Source organism: Heteronotia binoei, chromosome 17, assembly GCF_032191835.1.
Source record: "Heteronotia binoei isolate CCM8104 ecotype False Entrance Well chromosome 17, APGP_CSIRO_Hbin_v1, whole genome shotgun sequence".
In the NCBI taxonomy this organism is placed as follows: domain Eukaryota; kingdom Metazoa; phylum Chordata; class Lepidosauria; order Squamata; family Gekkonidae; genus Heteronotia; species Heteronotia binoei.
The window spans coordinates 17,073,793-17,093,238 of NC_083239.1; the positions used below are offsets into that span (position 1 = coordinate 17,073,793).

The following is a 19,446-nucleotide window of genomic DNA, read 5'->3' on the forward strand; positions in this document are numbered from 1 at the left end:
AGTCTTATTCCTTGGTCACTCTCTGGGTGGAATCACACTGGGAATTTGGCACAGCAGTATCCCGGCTTTGAAAAACCTGATTCTCTTTGATGTGAGCTACAGCAGTCACACAGCCCTAGCCCTGCTGCCAGAAGAGGCACAGACTGCATACGTGCAAGAGGAGCATTCAGACTGCTCCTGTGCATGCGGGGTGGGTGCATTGCATGATGCGGCCATTCAGACAGCCCGGAAATGCTCCCTGCATGTGTTTTAGAGATTTGCTACTGGGAAGTTCCTGGTAGCCTTTTTATCTGGTCCCATCCCAGGCCACATCTCTTGTGTGATCTCACCCTCAATGTCTACATTCCACCTCTCTAGCACCTCCTTGCCATTCCCTTCCTTCTGTTCCACTAGTCCAAATTAATTTGGTGTTTTGTTGCAGAATTTGGATTTCTTTGGTTCAATGCATACAGCATGTGGAGGGAATTTGATTGTCATTCCAGCGCAGTAGTAATTTGCAACAACACACTTTCCAAACTAATTTAGTTGCCCAAACGTTGCCAGATACCTGTGCTCTGTAATGGCTTTCTGAATTATTGGTGGCTTGAATTGCATGACTTTAATAGTCTGAACAGCTTTTAATTGTCATTGACTGCTTTCTGCAAGCTACCTGGGGATCTTTTTTTGATAGAAGGGAGGGACAGAAATAATTCTGGGTATGTTGAACAAGCCTGAAAGACAAGCAGTAAAGACAGCAAAATGTTTTATGTAGCCAAATCTGGGACATCATCATGAGCAGCACAATGGATGTGTATATCAGCTGCAATGTTTATGGCTCTTGTAAGCATAAAATGAGCTAACAAAACTGGTCCCTGCCCCAAGGTACTCGCAGTCTAAATGTCAACAAGGAAAGAGAAAAATTCAGGAAGGTATGGGAAGAGAGAGACAGGAAGAATGTGCCAATATATGCATGACCGCAGTTAGGATATATTTATTTATTTTACTTCATTAGTAACCCACATTTCTCCACAACGGGGACCCAAGGTGGCTTACAGCAATCTACCGTTCTCTTTGATCCTCACAACAAGCCTGTAAGGTGGGCTAGGCTGAAAGTGTGACTGTCCAAGGGTTCCTGGCAAGTTTCCAAGGCGCAGTGGGGGGTTCAAACCTGCATCTCCCAGATCCTATTCTGACACTCTAACTGCTACCCCACACTGGTTAAGGTAAACATTTCCTTGCCAAGGTGAGATTTGAATAAGCAGGAAGACAAGAGCCCCTGGGCATAATGCCCAAATTAAATGAGGAGATCAGAATCGCACATGACAGTTCCATCCCCACCCTAGTGCACATGACTTCCCACAATGGGTATCACATTTGGATAGGGGCATACATAAATATATCCATCGCATATGATCTATGCTCTTCACAGTGGGGATGTCAGAGATCATGCAGAATGGGCCTTTGTGCATTTAGGCTCTGTGCACCTGCACCTCTGTTTACCCAGAGTGTTTTCTCCATAGCCTATCAGACAGGTCCAGGACCTAGGTATGCATACGGGAAAGTGTAGTCCTGTTTCCCTTATTGCACAGCAGTTCTGTCGTCTGTGCATGAAGTAGAGGGAAATGCAGGATGAAAAGTATCTTCATACTTTTCAAACTTGATTGAATAATTTGGAGCATGTACCTTTCCTCCTTCATTTAGCCCCCTACTGCAGCCTGCCTCCACCTCCCTTCCATGGCTCCATCCTCAGCCACACCGGTCTGCAGCCAGGAAGCACCATCCGGTTCAGTTGTGATCCTGGGTACCGTCTCGTTGGCCACAGCATCGCCACCTGTGTGAGACACCAGCAAGGCTACTACCACTGGAATGAAGCCATCCCACTGTGCCAAGGTAGGCAGAATCAAATTGTTGTTATTAGCATACCATCTGCATTCAAGGCGTCCCTTTAAACCATCTCACAAGGAAACGGTTCCCGTCCTCAAGGAGTTTATTCTGATCATTTTGAGACAAGCAGACAGTTGTGGGGGGAAATGATAATGGAGCTGGGGGAAGGTGAATAGTATCTATTCTTTCAAGTAAGACTTATGACGTGAAGGCATCAAGATGTAGGTAGGGGACATAGCTCAGTAGCAGAGCATCTGTTTTACATGCAGAAGGTCCCAGGTTCAATCCCTGGCATCGACCACTTAAAGGTCCAGGCAGTAGGTGGTGTGAAAGTCCTCTACTAAAGACCCTGGAGAGTCACTGCCAGTCAGAGTTGACAAGACTGACCTTGGTGGATGGATGGTCTGACTCCGCATAAGACAAGTTTCATGTCTTTATAATAATTTTATTTATTAGGATTACATCTTTTTGCTTTGTCCTAGAGATTGCAAGTGGACAGTTATGAAAAGGAAAGGAAAAGTCCCCTATGCAAGCACCAGTCGTTTCCAACTCTGGGGTGACGCTGCTTTCACAACGGCAGACCTTTTTATGGGGTAGTTTGCCATTGCCTTCCCTGGTCATTACACTTTCCCCCCAGCAAGCTGGGACAGTTATGAGCAAGGCATTAAATTACAGTCAGGAGAAGGATCTGTAACTGTAGTGTTCACATGTGCCCAGTGATGCATTCACAACACATCTTTTGTCCCCAGCTTTCCAACTAAAACAATTAATTTGCATTTCTGCTGCTTGGCTGCTTTTTGCCATCCCCATTTTCAAAAATATCTCTGTAACCATGAGAACCAGAAACTTAAAAAAAAAAAAAGAAAGATGAAGTAGCGGCATTCCTCATGGCTGGTACAAGATTACACATAGCTGCCTCCATTGAAAGCATGATACGGCACAAGTTTGAGCTGTGGAAGGCAAATGCATTAGAAAGTTGAGTGGAATCTCTCAGAGAGGTCACAAAGTCCAAACATTCTTGGTTTTGCCACTGCATTTCCCCTGCATGGAATTAAAGTGTGACTGTGAAACTGTGTTTGTGGCATTCCAATGAATGCTTTGGGAAGTTTTGATACAATCGGCACAATCTCTTGTTATAAATGAATTTCTGTACTTTATCCTTCTCCTACCTCCTGAATCTCAAAACTTTCATCCTTTGGGAGGAGGGGGTAATGGAACGCCTGCCAAGAAGTAGGACATGGCTGTTACATGAATGTTTCTAACAGTTTCCCCCTCTCATTGAAAGATGGGAATCTAACCAAAGTGTGCTAAAAGCAGCTCTTTGAGTGGAGCAGCTGAATCAGGTGGTCCAACCCTGTCAGCGGTAGCCTGGGGTTGTCGTGGCAACTGTAACTCTCAAATCCCACTGGGAGCGATGCATTAAGCCCACCGGTGCAAGCACATCTCTCTACCTGTAAAAGCAGGAATTAATAACCAGTGTCTTCAGAAATGAAGAGCTACTGGGGTTTTTTTTTTGGGGGGGGGGGGGTTGGGGGGGGCGTTAAATGCTGCTGGAACCTAGGGCAGCCAAGTGATAATGCACAGCAATTACCATTCTGCTGTCCCTGAAGAGCTGGCCGCCCCGAAAGAGCAGATTGCATTGAATAACACTAACTCTTGAGCAGCTATAAAAAGAGTGTTTACCAGGCAGTGATGCTTGCATCTTTTCAGGGCAAGGGAAGTTCCGGCAGCCTCTCTCTTACAGCTGGAAAGAGCACACCAGTAGCCAGATAACAGAGTAAAGGAACCTGAGAAGGGAAATTACCATTTCTGGCATTTCATCAGAACTGTTGATACTGCTGCCAGTGATCTATTGCGGGAAGCGGGGGGGGGGGGAGGCAGATGCTGCCATTTTGCTAAAACATTTGCTAAATTTTTCTGGATCATCTTTTCTCTATTTGGGACATAGTTGGTGGGTTTCAGTAAATGTACGTTTTGCAGTTTCAGTAAATGTACTTCTTTTTGCATGATGCCCATAGTGAAGGGTTGTGCTGTCGTACACTCCAATGGGTGTGGCTAAACTGTAGCTTGGAAGCTACATGTGGCTCTTTCATATTGAAGCCCCCACTGCCCTGTCGGCCAGCTTGGAGAAGACATTTCTCTCTTTAAATCTCTTCTCCCAGCCAAGCCAGCTGGCAGCTTGGAGAATGTTTTTAAGTTAGAGTTGCTTTCTTTCCACCTCTCCCTTCCTCTGCCTCCCTCCCTTCCTTCCTTCCTTGTCTTGTCTTGTGGCTCTCAAACATCTGATGCTTATTCTATGTGGCTCTTATGTTAAGCAAGTTTGGCCACCCCTGGTTTATATTATTGCTAGGAAATGGCAACCATGCATCTGTGCACTGCCTCACCAATCCAGCCTTTCAGCAGCCGCACATCTGTGCATTGCCTTGCTGACTAGCCCCAAAACAGCTCATGCCATCCGTGTGCCATCTCACCCACTGGATGGCACCTCAGCAGCTGCATTGTCTGTGTGCTGTCTTGCTGTGCCCACCGACTGATGGCCCTCATTGACTCTCAGCATATTGGTCACCCTCAAGGTAGAGTCACATTGTGGTAGGGGACTGGTGCCGGGGGCAGGGACACTCCCTGGAGGAAGGGATAGAGGGAGGGGAGTTTAGCCTGGCAAGGACAGATAACTTTAATCAACTTTAATTAGATTATGTTTAATTTAAATTAATTTTTTATTTATTTATTTATTTTATGACTTCTATCCCGCCCTTCCCAACAAGTGGCTCAGGGCGGCTTACAACACAAGAATATAACATAAATAGAAGTTAAAGATAAAACATTTAGATTTAAGTATTAAACCATTAAAGACATTAAAACATTTAAAACATTTGGCATTTAAAACATTTAAAACATCGGGGCAGCGGACATCCAGTATAGCTACACTCAGTTTCTTGTACCAGCTAGTCATAGGCCAGCCGGAAGAGGGTTGTCTTACAGGCCCTGCGGAACTGGGCTAAGTCCCGCAGGGCCCTCACCTCTTCCGGCAGCTGGTTCCACCAGGAGGGGGCCATAATAGAAAAGGCCTGGTCCCTCGTCGATTTTAAGCGGGCTTCCTTTGGCCTGGGGATAACTAGGAGATTTTGTGTTCCTGATCTCAGTACTCTCTGGGGAACATGCGGGGAGAGACGGTCCTTCAGGTAGGCAGGTCCTAGGCCATATAGGGCTTTAAAGGTAATAACCAGCACTTTGTACCGGACTTGGTAAGCTATCGGCAGCCAGTGCAGGTCCCGGAGCCCCGGCCGGATGTGCTCCCTTCTTGGGAGCCCTAACAGCAGCCGGGCCGCGGCATTCTGCACTAGCTGCAGCTTTCGGGTTCGGCACAAAGGCAGCCCCATGTAGAGAGCATTGCAGTAGTCCAACCTCGAGGTGACCGTGGCATGGATCACTGTTGCTAGATCGTCACGTTCCAGGAAGGGAGCCAGCTGCCTTGCCCGCCTAAGATGAGAAAATGCGGACTTGGCAGTGGCCACTATCTGAGCCTCCATCGTTAAGGAGGACTCCAATAGTACCCCCAGGCTTTTGACCTGGTCCGCCGCTATCAGCGGCGCACCCTCAAAAGCTGGTAGGGGGATTTCCCTCCCCAGGCCCCGACGACCCAAGCAAAGGACCTCTGTCTTCGCTGGATTTAACCTCAGCCCGCTCAGTCTGAGCCACCCAGCCACTTCCTGTAATGCCCGGTCTAGATTTTCTGGGGCAGAGGCTGGTCGGCCATCCATAAGTCGATAGAGCTGGGTGTCATCAGCATACTGGTGACAACCCAGCCCATACCTTCGAGCAATCTGGGCAAGGGGTCGCATATAGATGTTGAATAACATCGGGGAGAGAACCGCCCCCTGAGGCACTCCGCAATCGAGCGTTCACCTCTGGGATAGCTCACCCCCAATCGCGACCCTTTGTCCCCGACCTTCGAGGAAAGAGGAAAGCCACTGTAAGGCCAGCCCCTGAATCCCCGAGGCGGCGAGGCGGCAGGTCAGTAACCGATGGTCAACCGTGTCGAACGCAGCCGACAGGTCCAACAACATCAGCACCGCCAAGCCGCCCCGATCCAGATGCCGTTGGAGGTCATCCACCAGGGCGACCAACACAGTCTCCGTCCCATGACCCGGGCGGAAGCCGGACTGGAGTGGGTCAAGGATGGAAGCATCCTCCAGGAAAGTCTGTAACTGCACTGCCACTGCCCTCTCAATAAGCTTGCCCAAAAAGGGCAAGTTTGAGACCGGCCGCTAATGCGCCAATTGGGCCGGGTCTAAAGTTGGTTTTTTTAAGAGGGGGCGGACCACTGCCTCTTTGAGCGGCATTGGAAAATGCCCTTCCATCAGGGATCTATTTATGATATCCCGTATAGGATATCTAAGCTCCCTCTGGCACGATTTAATAAGCCAGGAGGGGCACGGGTCCAGATTACAAGTTGTTGGGCGTGCAGATAAGAGGATCCTGTCAACTTCCTCCAGGCTGAGAGGGCCGAAGCCATCCAGAACACAATCCGAAGACAGGCCCGGAGCCTCGGTTTCACTAACTGTCTCAAATATGGCTGGGGGGTCGGGGCGAAGTGACGCGATCTTGTCCGCAAAGAATTTCACAAAAGCCTCACAGCCAATCTCCAATTCAATAGAATTTGGTCTGCCCTGTGGCAGTGTCGTTAATTAATGCATTACAGTACTTTCAATTCGATTAGCCAGTGCTCCATTGTAAATTTAAATGTCCCCTGACTTTAAAAAAATCCTAGCTACAGACTGGCCAAAGGGAAGGGGGCCCCAGGTCTGGTCCCTGCTTGCAGGTGAAGCTCACTGAGTGGTTGTACCCCAGCCACATACTCTCAGCCTAACTGGTTTCAGAGTAGGGCTCTTTCTCATTTTATAGGAGTATAAAATGAGAAAGAGCCCATCGACACTACCTTGAGCCCCTTAGATATATGGGCACCAGGGAACAAATGTAATACATAAATGGAATGAGTAACCTTTGATTTAGTTACATGATTGGTACCTTAAAAGTATAGGGCCCAAGGGATAACAAAAAGAAGACAGGATATATATCTGTCACATTTTTATCCCTTCTTCTAAGAAGCTTAGAACTGTGTACATAGCTCTTACCTCCTCTGCCTTATCCTCACAACAGCCGTGTGAAAGGTTGGACTGAGAAAGACAATAACTTGGCCCAAGGTCACTCAGTGAGGATAGGAAGTCAAACCTCCTTGGTCCTTGTTTGACACTTACTTATCTGTATGGCTCAGGCTAGCCTGATCTTTCCAGATTTCAGAAGCTAAGCAGGGTCAGCTCTGGTTACTACTTGGATGAGAGGCCACTGAAGAAGTCCATGGTCACTCTGCAAAGATGTACAACCTCTGTTCATCTATTGCCTTGAAAACCATTATGGGATTGCCATAAATTGGCTATCACTCGATGACATTTTTTCCACCAGTCCAGCTTTCTAACAATTGCATGGTACTGGCTGTTTATTTTGAGGGGACAACAGAAAGCTCAAGTAACTTAAAGGAAGTGGGACAAAGGAGCAATGCAATCACAATAACAAGCAAAAGTGAATGAACTCAAAATGCTAACAAATCAATAAAAAGAATCTTAAGAATAAAAAGGTCTCCAGTGTTCTGTACTTGAGAAGAAGACTAAGAAAATGATGTTTAAAAGGCTGAGAAGCAACAGGAAAATGCATTTTGCATGGATAAGTTTAAGAAAATGCACATTTTATCCAATAAGAGAAAGGGAGAGCAAAGCAAACAGCGGGGCTTGGGGCAGAAGAGCAATATAGTTGCAGATCATCAAGGCAGTATTGAAGACCAATGAACAGACAGCGGGACCACGGAGAAGAATACCAAGAGCAGAAAGGAAGGAAAGAAACTGCTGTTCAGTCCAGCCAACTTACGGCGATCCCAAAGAGTTTTCAACAGAGGTGGTTTGCCATTGCTTGCCTTTGTGTAACAACCCTGGACTTCCTTAGTGGTCTCCCATCCAGGTACTAACCAGGGCCGACCCTGCTTATTTCCCAAGATCTGACAAGATCAGACTAGATTAGAAAGGAAAAGACCTAGAAATGAAATCACTGGAAGAAACTTGAAAGGCACAGTGAAGAAGATATGGTGGAAACCATGACAAAATACATGAAAAGTCAAAAAGAGAGTGAGTGTATCAAAACTGAAGGAAAGTTCCAGAATACAAAAAAGCAGAACCTTGCATTTTGGACCAAGAACACTATTAAGAATATGAACTGAAGTCATCTTAGTAGAATGAATAGAGTGCCTTGCCCAGTTTCATGAGCCCCTGGGTTTTTTGGCTTCCTCTCACCCACCTGCCTGGTAGCTCTGTTTGACTAAGACTTGATGACTCACAGATGAATTTGTGGCTTCTCTCAACTGAAAAGCAACATGTTAAACTTTGTGAAAATTCTCTCTGTGGTGTTAGATTGGTGATGGCTTTATCCACACATGCAGGTCAGACCTTGACGTCAAAAGCTAGCTGTTAGCTGGAATTCTCACAGCACTTACTGCTGGCAGCAGAAGACATACTTTTTTTTGTTAGACTTTATAAACTTCAACTTGTGTTCTGCCTGCAGCATAGTGTATCTTACTGTTCCTACTAGCAAAGCAAGAAACAAGCTTGAGATTGGGGTGCATGCATACACAGGTGAACACCCCATCCAGTAGGAGCTAATGTGTGTGTGCAGTCATCAGCTGCATGAAATCAAGTTACCTGGAACATCCCCCTTTTCAAATTCCAAACTCCCATTTGAAGTGGAAGACCGAAAAGAAAGGAGAGTGATAAAAGAATACTAAGTGTGTACAGATTCAACTCCCTTAAGTTTCATTTAGCCCTGATATGGATGGTCAAGGCTCGTACAGTTGTATCGGATCTCAGAAGCTAAGCTGGAATGACCCAAGTTAATGCTTGGATGGAACACCACCAAGGAAGTTCAGGGTTGCTAAACAGAGGCAGGCAATAGACAAATCCTTCTGTTCATCTCTTGTCTTGAACACCCTATAAGGTCAACACAAATCAACACAAGTGATTTGATGGCACTTTCCACCCCCCAGTTTCATTTTGATTGGAAATTAAGATTAGGAATGGGCAAGCTCATTGATTTGGGTTTAAATTTACTCATTTCCACTTGGGCATTCTTCAAGTCAAGCTCACAAGATTTCCTGCCAACTCTCTCTGTCTCCAGTTAGCCTTCCCTCCTTCCAAATAGTACCTTGAAGAGAAATCCAGTGTTGAAGAGGGCTGGCAATGAACAAAAAAAATTACTCAGCCTTGATACTCCAAGTTACACAGGTTTGCTGAAGAATCTGTTAGGATCAGAAAGTGCAGACTCATGTCCTTCCTGCCTCTACCACTGTCATGTTGAACAATGACAACTTCCTTTTCTTTTACGGTTCATAAACACCTTGTTGGCTATTCTGGCTCTTTTCTTTATTCCTTCATACGTGCACCGCTTCATAAATGCCACTACCCTGGAAGCCTTTCCTCTGTAAACTCTTGGATGAATTTCTTTGAAAGGCAAATATTGACTCAGCTTTCCCCACAAAGGGGGCATGTGTTTTCATCCTCTCTTCCATCACTCCTGGAAAGCAATGATCCCAACTGGGTACTGTGGAGCAGATGGAAAATATATTACCAAACTGAGTTTCGTTGCACTGCATTGAGCCCTGTAAATAACAACTTGATTATGCAATATTTTGCTGGGGGGCACCAAATTCTGCTAGCTAGGATGTTGTGTTGATGCAGAAGGGCACAAGAGGCACCCTTTCCTTTTGTGCGGTACCAATTGCTGAGTCCAATAGATTGTAACTGAGTCCACTTGTTGTTGTTTTTTGCCTGACCATCTGTGCTACCAGCGAGGTGGATTGAAGTTGGTTGGCCTTCTGCAGTGGCGTAATGAACTTTTGCAATGAACTGCAGCTGGTCTGGGCAGGCCAGCATTCAGACTCACTAAGCTTGGTATTGACACAGGATTAATGGAGCTTCTCCAACTGGAGGCAACTTCAGGAAGACAGGCGCAAGCCAGCTTGCCAGATGTTAAAATGTGGTTAATTAAAATGTGGAATATCACAGTTATGGAGCAAATAACCAATTACATAAAAATGAAAGAGGACATAATTTCTGCAGGCAATTTCAAGCCTTGATTGTGTGCTTGTTACATTGGATTCCAAGGACAAATTAGATATCCTGCTAGTATAATGTCCACCTGGCTTTCCAGTAGCTACCCTGTCTGTGCTGGTGGAAGTGGTCCTGTCCTGGTATTGGACGTCCCCAGATCAATTTTGGGGGGATTTCATCTGTAGAGGCCAATTTAGCAAGTTATAATCAGTGCTTCCTGTTCCAAGCTGTGAGCCCAACACATGAAAAAGCTTGTATCCTAAACTAAGAACATAAAAGCCCTGCTGGATCAGGCCAATGATACATCTGTTGCAGGGTCCTGTTTTACAGAGTGCACAACCAGTTGTCCTGGAGGGGCAACAAACAGAGCAGAGAGGCTGAGGCCTTCCCCAGTGTTGCCTCCTAGAACTGGTATTCGGAGGCTTCCTTCCTATGAAAATGGAGACTCCCTTTGGGCACCACAGCTAATGGCCACTGCTGGACCTCTGCTCCATTAAAGCTTCTAGTCCCCTTCTGTAGCCATCTGTGCTGGTGGCCAACACTGTGTCCACTGGCTGTGCCTGGGACAATAGACAGGGTTGCTTCCCAGTGTCCTCTTCTTTCCTTGAGTAGGAAACTGGAAGACATCTGAGCACCACTGGTGGAGAACTTAGACCATTTCTTACAGAGAACACCATTATTTATTTATTTATTTATTTTATTACTTTAAATTTTTATCCCGCCCTCTCCACAAGCGGACCCAGGGTGGCTAACGATAATTATCAATAATTACAATTTAAAACCAATGAAACACAATTTTAAAATTTTTTATGGTGCAGATTTAACTTCAGTATAGGCGGGATCTTTCTTTCTTTCTTCTGACGGTGATCCTATGATCATAATTCCTCAGCAGTGTACAGTGGCAGTCCTCTCCCTATTTAGATGTTGGAGGCCTATTGAAGTAGTTCAGTTTTGCAGGCCCTACAGAATTGAGAGATATCCTGCAGGGCCCTTATGGCCTCCAGGTGCGCATTCACATTTCTGGTGCTGCCACTGAGAAGGCCCTCGCCCGTGTAGAACACAGTCTGGCCTCCCTTGGTCCAAGGATGGACAGTAGATTTTGTGACCCTGAACGCAGTGCTCTCTGGGGAACATGTGGAGAAAGGCGGCCCCATAGATATGCAAGCCCCCAATCATAGGAAGTCCATGTGGTGATAGTAACATATAAAATATTTTGTCTATTCCTGTTGCATCAAATGAATTGCATCCAGCTCATTTATATAGAGTAATCTGGCATTTGACAACTTCAAGAATAGCATCCTGGAAACTAACTGTTAGCTGTGATAAAATCTCTTGGATCCACTCCAGCATAGATGGGAAAAGAGAAGGTCATAGAGGTGTCTGAAGCAGCATCTGATCTTTTTGTATAAATAGCTTCAGCTTGGTATCTTCAGACAATGTTTACAGGGTCCTGGGTGCTGTGATCATGGGTGCTCTGGGCCCTTGACCATCCTGGCTGATAAGATAAAATCTTGCAGGGTGAAGATGAGTGAACAAGAATTATCACTGCTTATCCCCTCTTACTGAGTGGGATTTCCTGAAGATTTTGAAGGAGGCTGTCATTTGTCCTCTACTTTTAAAAAGCCTTTGCTGGATAAAAATATAGTGACTAATAACAGGCTGGTTTCAAACAGACAATGCTTAAGGAAGATGGTTTCAGAGGGTGATTGTCAAGTAGCTTCAGTGTTTCCTGGATGACTCATCTGTTCTTAACCCTCTTCAGACTGACTTCTGGCCTGGTTATGGAACAGCAAAAGCCTTGCTCGCCATGGTAGATAGAATCTGCTTAACAGATTTATGGTGGGGAAAGTCTTGCTATTAATCTGATTTGATCTCTTGGCTGCCTGTGATGCAGTTGATAGCTCAGTTTTGTTACAGCACTGAAATGTGGTGTGGGGATTAGAAGGAAAGCACTTTGATAGTTAAAATCTTTCTGATTCAGTGGTGTGGAATTAGGCTGTAGTTTTTCACAAGCTTCGGGATTATCATGCAGGGATTGTAAATATCTGTGTAAGTATGTTGAAGGATATTGTCCAAAGATTTGGAGTTGACATAATCAATATGGTGATGACACCCAACAATACATCGGCTTCACTAAGCCTCTAGAAGCAGCTGTGAGTGTTCTAGACCAGTGTTTATTGGCATGATCAAGTGGCTGAGGAAGAACAAAATTGAGATCAAATCCACACAAGACGAAAGCTGGCTAGGCTGATGTCTTGAATAATATCTTACTTTCTACCTTGCTGTGTTACTGCCATGGATAGCCAGGCCAGGTAATTAGAGAGCCAGTTTGGTGTAGCGGTGAAATGCGCTGACTCTTATCCGGGAGAACCGGGTTTGATTCCCCACTTTTCCACTTGCAGCTGCTGGAATGGCGTTGGGTTAGCCATAGCTCTTGTAGGAGTTGTCCTTGAAAGGGCAGCCTCTGGGAGAGCTCTCTCAGCCCCACCCACCTCACAGGGTATCTGTTGTGGAGGAAGGAGATAAAGGAGATTGTAAGCTGCTCTGAGGCTCTGATTCAGAGAGAAGGGCAGGGTATAAATATGCGGTCTTCTTCTTCTAAATTAGACTGGGAGAATACTACAGCTATCACACCTGCACAAAATACCCTCAACAATAACATTGACTTAAATGAAAACCAAACAGAAAAGCCTTTTTAAAAAAATCATTTAAATTTATAATCATTGATTAACTAATCAGTTTGTTCATTGTTGGATTTTCTGCTGGCCAGCAAGCAGCTGTGATAGGTCTGTGGGATAGGGGGAAGCTAAGACTATAACTTGACCATGTGAGAATGCACATGTGTGAAATACTACCAATCGTATTGTAATATATTGTACTGTTTGAGAAGTACTGGGACAAACAGGCTTGAGCTTCATGCATTCACTTGGTTGACCTGCTAGGTGAAAAACTGTTTCCCTGCTCCAGACTAATGAGCAGGATCCAGCCAGTTAAGTATCCCTAATTCAGATTTCATTTCCCCTAGCCTGGTCTGGATGTATTCCAGTGTTGCTTCTGCAGCTGCATGAACTGGACACCGCACACCATTCTTCTGCCTGTGGCCTGAATAGCCAGAGAGGTAGCACACACTGTGCAGCATAAGCATGGAGTGGCTTTCTGGGACAGGGTGGGCTGATGACCCAAAGGAACTAATGGCCAGTGCCCTAAGAGGTTAGAAAGAAACATGATCTTACAGGATGGCAAGCAGCTTGGAGGTGCTGTGCCGTAGGTCCTTGTAGTTATTTTAATGTGATAACACTGAAAGTTTAAAAGGGATTACAGAACTGGAGCTGGAAGGGGTGAGGATTTGCAGATGCCTGTTGTTCCACTTGTGGCTGCTGTGTGAAATTGGTATTCATTGCAACTCACCGTCTAGACACCTGGCCCTGCTGGAGGATTTGCTGAGCTCCTTAACTTGCACAGATGACATGCACGCAATTATTGTCGCAAAGCCAGGATGCGACTGATGTCACTCAACGCCAGTCGGCTACATCCGTTTACGCAGGATCCTTTTTATCCTGCTGCAACTTCATTTCTTTCTAAGCCAAAAGCCTTCTGAAGGAATAAAGACCCTTGGGGTATGAATTCTTTTCCTGCTGGACATCCTTGTTGGAATCCCTCCCAACCTATCTAGCACCTTCTTTTGTTCCCATCTGGTTACCCTTTCCCAAACATGAATGTCGTCTGGACTTCTGAGTTGTGATCTGAGTCTATTATATTACAGATTTATTTATTATTAATATTACAGCCCACAGCCAATATGTATGCATTCAAAAAAGCACAGTCTGTACGTAATGTAAAAGAACTGACGTCAAGCCAACAACAAAAGGATGCAGAAGTCCTTTGCACTTCAGGATTGTTCTTTTAGATAATCTTTGCAGATTCTGGAAGCTGCAAGCAGAAATCTAGAACACACAAGAGTGACTTGTGGATTGGAAGCTACTAGGAGTAGTCTGTTCTATTACACCAGTTTGTCCTTAAGAGCCTTACAGTGCAACCCTAAGCAGAATTTTACTGCTCTGAGTCCATTCACTTAGGATTTATGACAGTTTAACTCTGTCTGTCTCCAGCCTTCTGGTGCTCTGCATTGATCTGAATCTCATTCAGCATTACAGAAGAATCCGTTTTTCTCCTTTTTTGCTATGGCTACTAAAGCTGGTGGCTTTTTAATCTGGACAGAAGGCATCTGGAGATGGGGTGAGAACAGGTGCGGCTCGGAGGGCAGATGTGCTCGTGTGATCATGTGCTTTTAATCCGAATGGGTGGTGGGGCTAGGTTGGGCCAAATATCTTGTGTGAAAGACTGAATTTCCAAAATGCCCTTTGCCTTTGTGTTGCCTCTTCACAACCGGTAGATGAAATTCGAATCTCATTCAGAGGGAACCTCAGACATATACTTGTGTATGTTGGCTGAGAAGGTTTTTGGAGAAGTGAAGTGGGCTGATTTAGAGATTAAACCAGTGTTTCATTATTTCCTTCCCAGCTATCTTCTGTGGAGTTCCCCAAGCTCCCAAAAATGGTGTTGTCTTTGGAAAGGAGTACACAGTGGGCACCAAGGCTTTTTACCAGTGTAACCAGGGCTTTCACCTCCCAGCCCTGGAAGATTCCAGCGTGGAGTGCTTGCCAAATGGGCAGTGGAGTAACGGAAACAGCCCTCTCCCGTGTGTGGGTAAGTGGCCTGGTCTGGGTTGAATTCTGCTTTTTTATAGGGCTTGGCATATTTTTTCAAACGAAAACCCAGAGTTATTTAAAGAACATAAGAGCTCTTCTGGAGCAGACTATAGTCCAGCACAGGAGAGCCAGATGTCAGTAGGAAGCTAACCACCTTTCCCTTTGGTTACCCCCAGGGTTTGGAATGTCAAGGTAGGCATCGAAAACATCTAGAGGGAGGAAGAAAGAAGAGTGTTCAGCGTGCTCTGGAAAATGTAGTTCCTTGCACAAGATGCTTCAGGAACTTCATGTCCAAAGCATCAGGGAGGGGAGCAGCTGGCTCACTGTCTGCTACTAACAGTAATTTCAGAAGCAGCAGGCAATTTGAAGAGCAGTTAAGGGAATGGGAGAAGAGGAGAAAGGATATCATATTTGGCCCAGAGGCAACATGTAAGCCAGGCAAGGATTCAAGTGGATATAATGGTTCCCTTGTATTACTGCATTACAAGCCACTGAAGCTTGGACTCCAAGTCAAGGGAGAGTGAACTTCAGTGGCATCTCTGTTCAGGGGTAAGTTGCCCTTGAATACAGAGGTACCATTTTAGCTGTCAGAACTAATATAGATATCTGCTTCTCTGCTGTTTGCTCTTTCATCAGAGTCATATTTCCTCCAGAGATGTCAAGCATATGTTCCACATCACCTGGCTAGCACTGAGTGCTGTGTAGCATAATAGTAATAGTGGCAGGCCAGGACTGGACAGGCCTGGATTCAAATCCTCACTCAGTCAGGAATCAGACCAGATGCAATTCAGTGTCTTATTTTGAGCCAGACCCTCTCTGATGGTTTTACCTACCTCAGAATGCTGTTGTGCAGACAAAATGGGGGGGGGGGGGGGATGGCTGTACATCTCCCCAAGCTCCTTGAAGAAGGATAGATCCTAACCATAGGAAGTCTTGTTCTCTGCTAACCCAATTTTTTGATCTATGGAAAACTCAGTCCATTTTCACCCAGCAACTGGGACCTTCATGTTCAGACATAGTATATATCTGTTCATTAGTGGGGATTACACAACAATATCGCTTGTGAGTGTCTCCAAGGGCATCTGGCTAGCTATTCTCAGAAGCAGTGGTGGTTTGGGCAGGCCATAAGTTCAACTGAGCACCCCAGTGACTCTCAAATTGGGGTTGGGACCCAAGAGTAGGTTGTGACTTTCTCTATAGGAGGGAGGGGTAAAATAAGGTGAATGAAGAGTGGAGATTCTTGGAGGGTGGATGGCAAATGGGGGTTTGCTCCTGCATAATGTGAAAAGTGGATGTGAAATAGTTATTCAGTAATGCTATACTTGTGTAAAACTGACTGTATGTTTGTGTTGGGTGTATAGATGGATGGATGGATGGATGGATGGATGGATGGATGGATGGATGGATGGATGGATGGATGGATGGATGATAGGTTTAATGAGAGATTTTTGCATTTTATGTTGGGGAGGGGGAAAGAATCATGGAGATACTTTGCAAGTGAGTCATGAACAGTAAGATTAGAAGTGGGCCCTTTTCCCAAAGTTTGAGAAATTGTTGTGAACATGACTCCATCAGCCTTGACCTTACAAATAATGCGTGTGTTTGTTTTTTGTCTCCTTGTTTTGGCATTACTGGTGTTCAGCTGTCAGCTGCCCTGACGTCAGTAGCATTGCAGTGGAGCACGGCAGATGGAGACTGATCTACGAGACACAGTATCAGTACAATGCCCAGCTCATGTTGATCTGTGACCCTGGCTACTATTACATGGGGCACCGCGTCATCCAGTGCAAGGCCAATGGGAAGTGGAGCATAGGAGAGCCCATGCCAACCTGCAGAAGTAAGCTGGGCTCTGCCTTCATGGTCAAACAAAGAGAGGAAGGCTTTGGAGATGACCTGGGTCTGTGTGCCTAGGAAGCACAGGCGATATTGAGATCTGTAACATTCGGTGTTGCATACTTGATGCATATGGGAAACAAGCGCATGAAAGTAACTTTAATTGAACATTAGATGGAAATACACATGGCCTAAAGAAAACAGTGCTCTAGTGTCATGGTCTCTCTCCTGTTTCCCTTCATTTAGGCATATGCACTTGTATTGTGTTTAGGTTTGAAATGTTCTCCCTCTGAATTTCATCCTGGATTTTAGGGTTCTTAATATACGAGATCTGGTTTGCAGAATAATGCATTAGGCATCTGCTGGGTTTTCATTTTTGATTTCTAGGATTCAGATTGCTGTCTTTGTGCAGCTTAACACAGATTTCAGTTTGGTTTTGGATTCCCCCTCCTTTTTAAAGTTACAAGTGCACAGGAAATCACATGCATGTGTTTTAAATCACAGCAGTTCCTTGATCACTTTTTAAAAGATTTTTTTTAAAGATGCTCACTAAAAATTGTATCTATGCAATTCCAAAGCTGATTTTAGAAAGTCCCCAAACTTGACTGGAGGGCACAGTAAGAACACAGGGCATGTACCATCCAAAACCAGACCTCACAGACAAGGCCAAGGTGGTTGCCTAGGGTGCCGGCAGACTGGGGATGATGAAATGGGTGCTCCCCATGTGACTCGGCTGCCTCTTGGAGTCCCCCCGCACCTCTTGGGAACCTCCTGAGAGGTGTGTTCTGTAGGGACTTTCTCCCTGCCTTTGCACCCCTGGGGTTCAAAAGCAGGGAGAGAATCTGCACCTCGCAGAGCCTCCCAAGAGGTGTGGGAGGGGGGGCTTTCTTTTCTCCCTGCCTTTGCACCCCTGGGAGAAGAGGTTTAAAGTTTAAATCTCCTTCTCTAGCATCACACTACAGAGGTGGCACAGTCCCTCCATTCTATCCTATGGGCCCATAGGAAAGAATGGAGTCCATTTTATCCTGTGGCCCATAGGATAGAATGGACTCCATTCTTTCCTGTTGGCCCATAGGATAGAATGAAGGGATTGTGCCGCTGTGCTGTGCAACTCTAGAGAAGGGGATTTAAACTTTAAACCCCTTCTCTGGTGTAACACTGCAGAGGGGCGAGGAAAGTTAGTTTTGCCTACAGCAAAACGCTCTAGGGCCGGCCATGCTCCCAGAGTGTGCCCTCTCTCTCTCTCTCTCTCTCTCAGAGAGAGAGAGAGAGAGAGATACTGAAACCATTATTAGGCATTTGTGTTAATATCACAATACTACGCAGCCAATCCAGTTTGAGTACACGCTGACATCATTAACACTAATTTAGATGCAGGCAGTGCTTTTTGGAGTGGTCACAGAGGTGATTCCAGCCAGTCATATGAGGGCAAATGAAGCCTAAGCAGACTAATCAGTCAGCTGCCTTTGTCCTTCTTCCACAAGAGATCGCCAACATCAAATCTGTTGCTGAAAGCGTTTGCTAAAATCACCCTGGCTCAAACTTCTATACAACTGCTTTATAAATAAACCAGGGGCTTTAGCCTGTCACTTACACACCGAGCTAACAAGGGCAAAAACTGACAGCTCTCTTGTAATCCCTGACAGAACTGTTATTATTTTTTTTAAGAAAAACTTGTCATTTACAAAAGGCGCTAGAAGAAAGAATCCTGATTCCCTATCACGACAACATTTCTTGCATGATTGTTCTTACTTCCTGTGTTGGGTCATTAGATGAGTTTGTGGATGGGTTTTAGCCTTTCAGGATCTGGATGGATCAGGAACGCTAAATGGGGTCTGAGGCTGGCAAACCAATGATGTCCCCACCCCCAACTGCCAAATTGAAAAAAACTAATGTGTCAGTTAAAAAGTTTAAGTCTTGTTACAAAACAAGATGCCCACCAAACAGTGAGCATTCTTTTTTAAAAAAAAAAATGAAATATTAGTTATTCTGTGCTGCAGTTCTGCAAGAGTGCAGAATGTGATACTGGGCACAGGATTAAGCCTCTTGAGACTGTCCTCTTGTTTTAGAAAAGAACATGTTTCTAGGCCTTATGAGGCTTGAAAGCAGGGGCAATGCTTACTGAAATCTCTGAAAGTAAAGGGAGAGGTTACTTAATGTTTGTAACAGTGGCTAAAGCAGGAAATTCCTAGTTCAACTCTCACGTCTACCACTGAAGATACTAAATAAGCCCCTCTTCCTTAATGACCCGCATCTTCAAAATGGGAATACTAATGATGACCTACCTTATAACAAGAAATGCTGGAACACTTGAAAGTACTATATGGCACACTAAGTACAATAGACCCTCACCATTCATAGGGAATCTCTTCCAAGGATCCAAGAAATTCACAGATATTGGGATCCAGAGGTCTGCTTGCCTCACTGTCGCGAAGAGGGAAATATTCCCATGACATTTAACAGTGTAATGATTCCAAATATTGTGTAGTGGGTGTAAAGACAACTGGAGACCATGTCATGTCAGCTAATTGTGGACCGTGAATAAATGATAGATCCAGGTGAGCAGCCATATTGGTCCGGAGCAGTGGAACAAATTTTGAGTCCAGTGGCACCTTTAAGACCAACAAAGGTTTATTCAAGGTATGAGCTTTTGTTTGCAAGCACAATTGTTCCACAAATAAGTAAAATAATGAACTGGAGAGTGGTGTGGGGATCAGCTGTATTATTATTTTTGCAGTGTTCAGAGGACAAAACCCCACTGTTGTATGGAGCTCTGTGCCCCCCACCCGGCCTGGGCAAATATGGGTGGCAGTTGGGGTTGCCAATCTCCAGGTGGGGCCTGGAGGTCTCCTGGAACTATGACTGTTTACCAGAAAACAGAGATCAGTTTC

General features: G+C 45.3%; 1 protein-coding gene across 2 annotated transcripts in view; it reads left to right on the forward strand.

Annotated features, from left to right (window-relative positions):
• Window positions 1-19,446, forward strand: part of CSMD2 (CUB and Sushi multiple domains 2) — an 831,733-nt gene that overhangs the window by 746,774 nt on the left and 65,513 nt on the right. For both annotated transcript variants that reach the window (XM_060257873.1, XM_060257874.1), the window contains 3 exons: window positions 1,681-1,869; window positions 14,535-14,720; window positions 16,365-16,559. In XM_060257873.1, coding sequence (XP_060113856.1) covers window positions 1,681-1,869; window positions 14,535-14,720; window positions 16,365-16,559 — 570 coding nt within the window. The remainder of the gene's footprint in view (window positions 1-1,680; window positions 1,870-14,534; window positions 14,721-16,364; window positions 16,560-19,446) is intronic.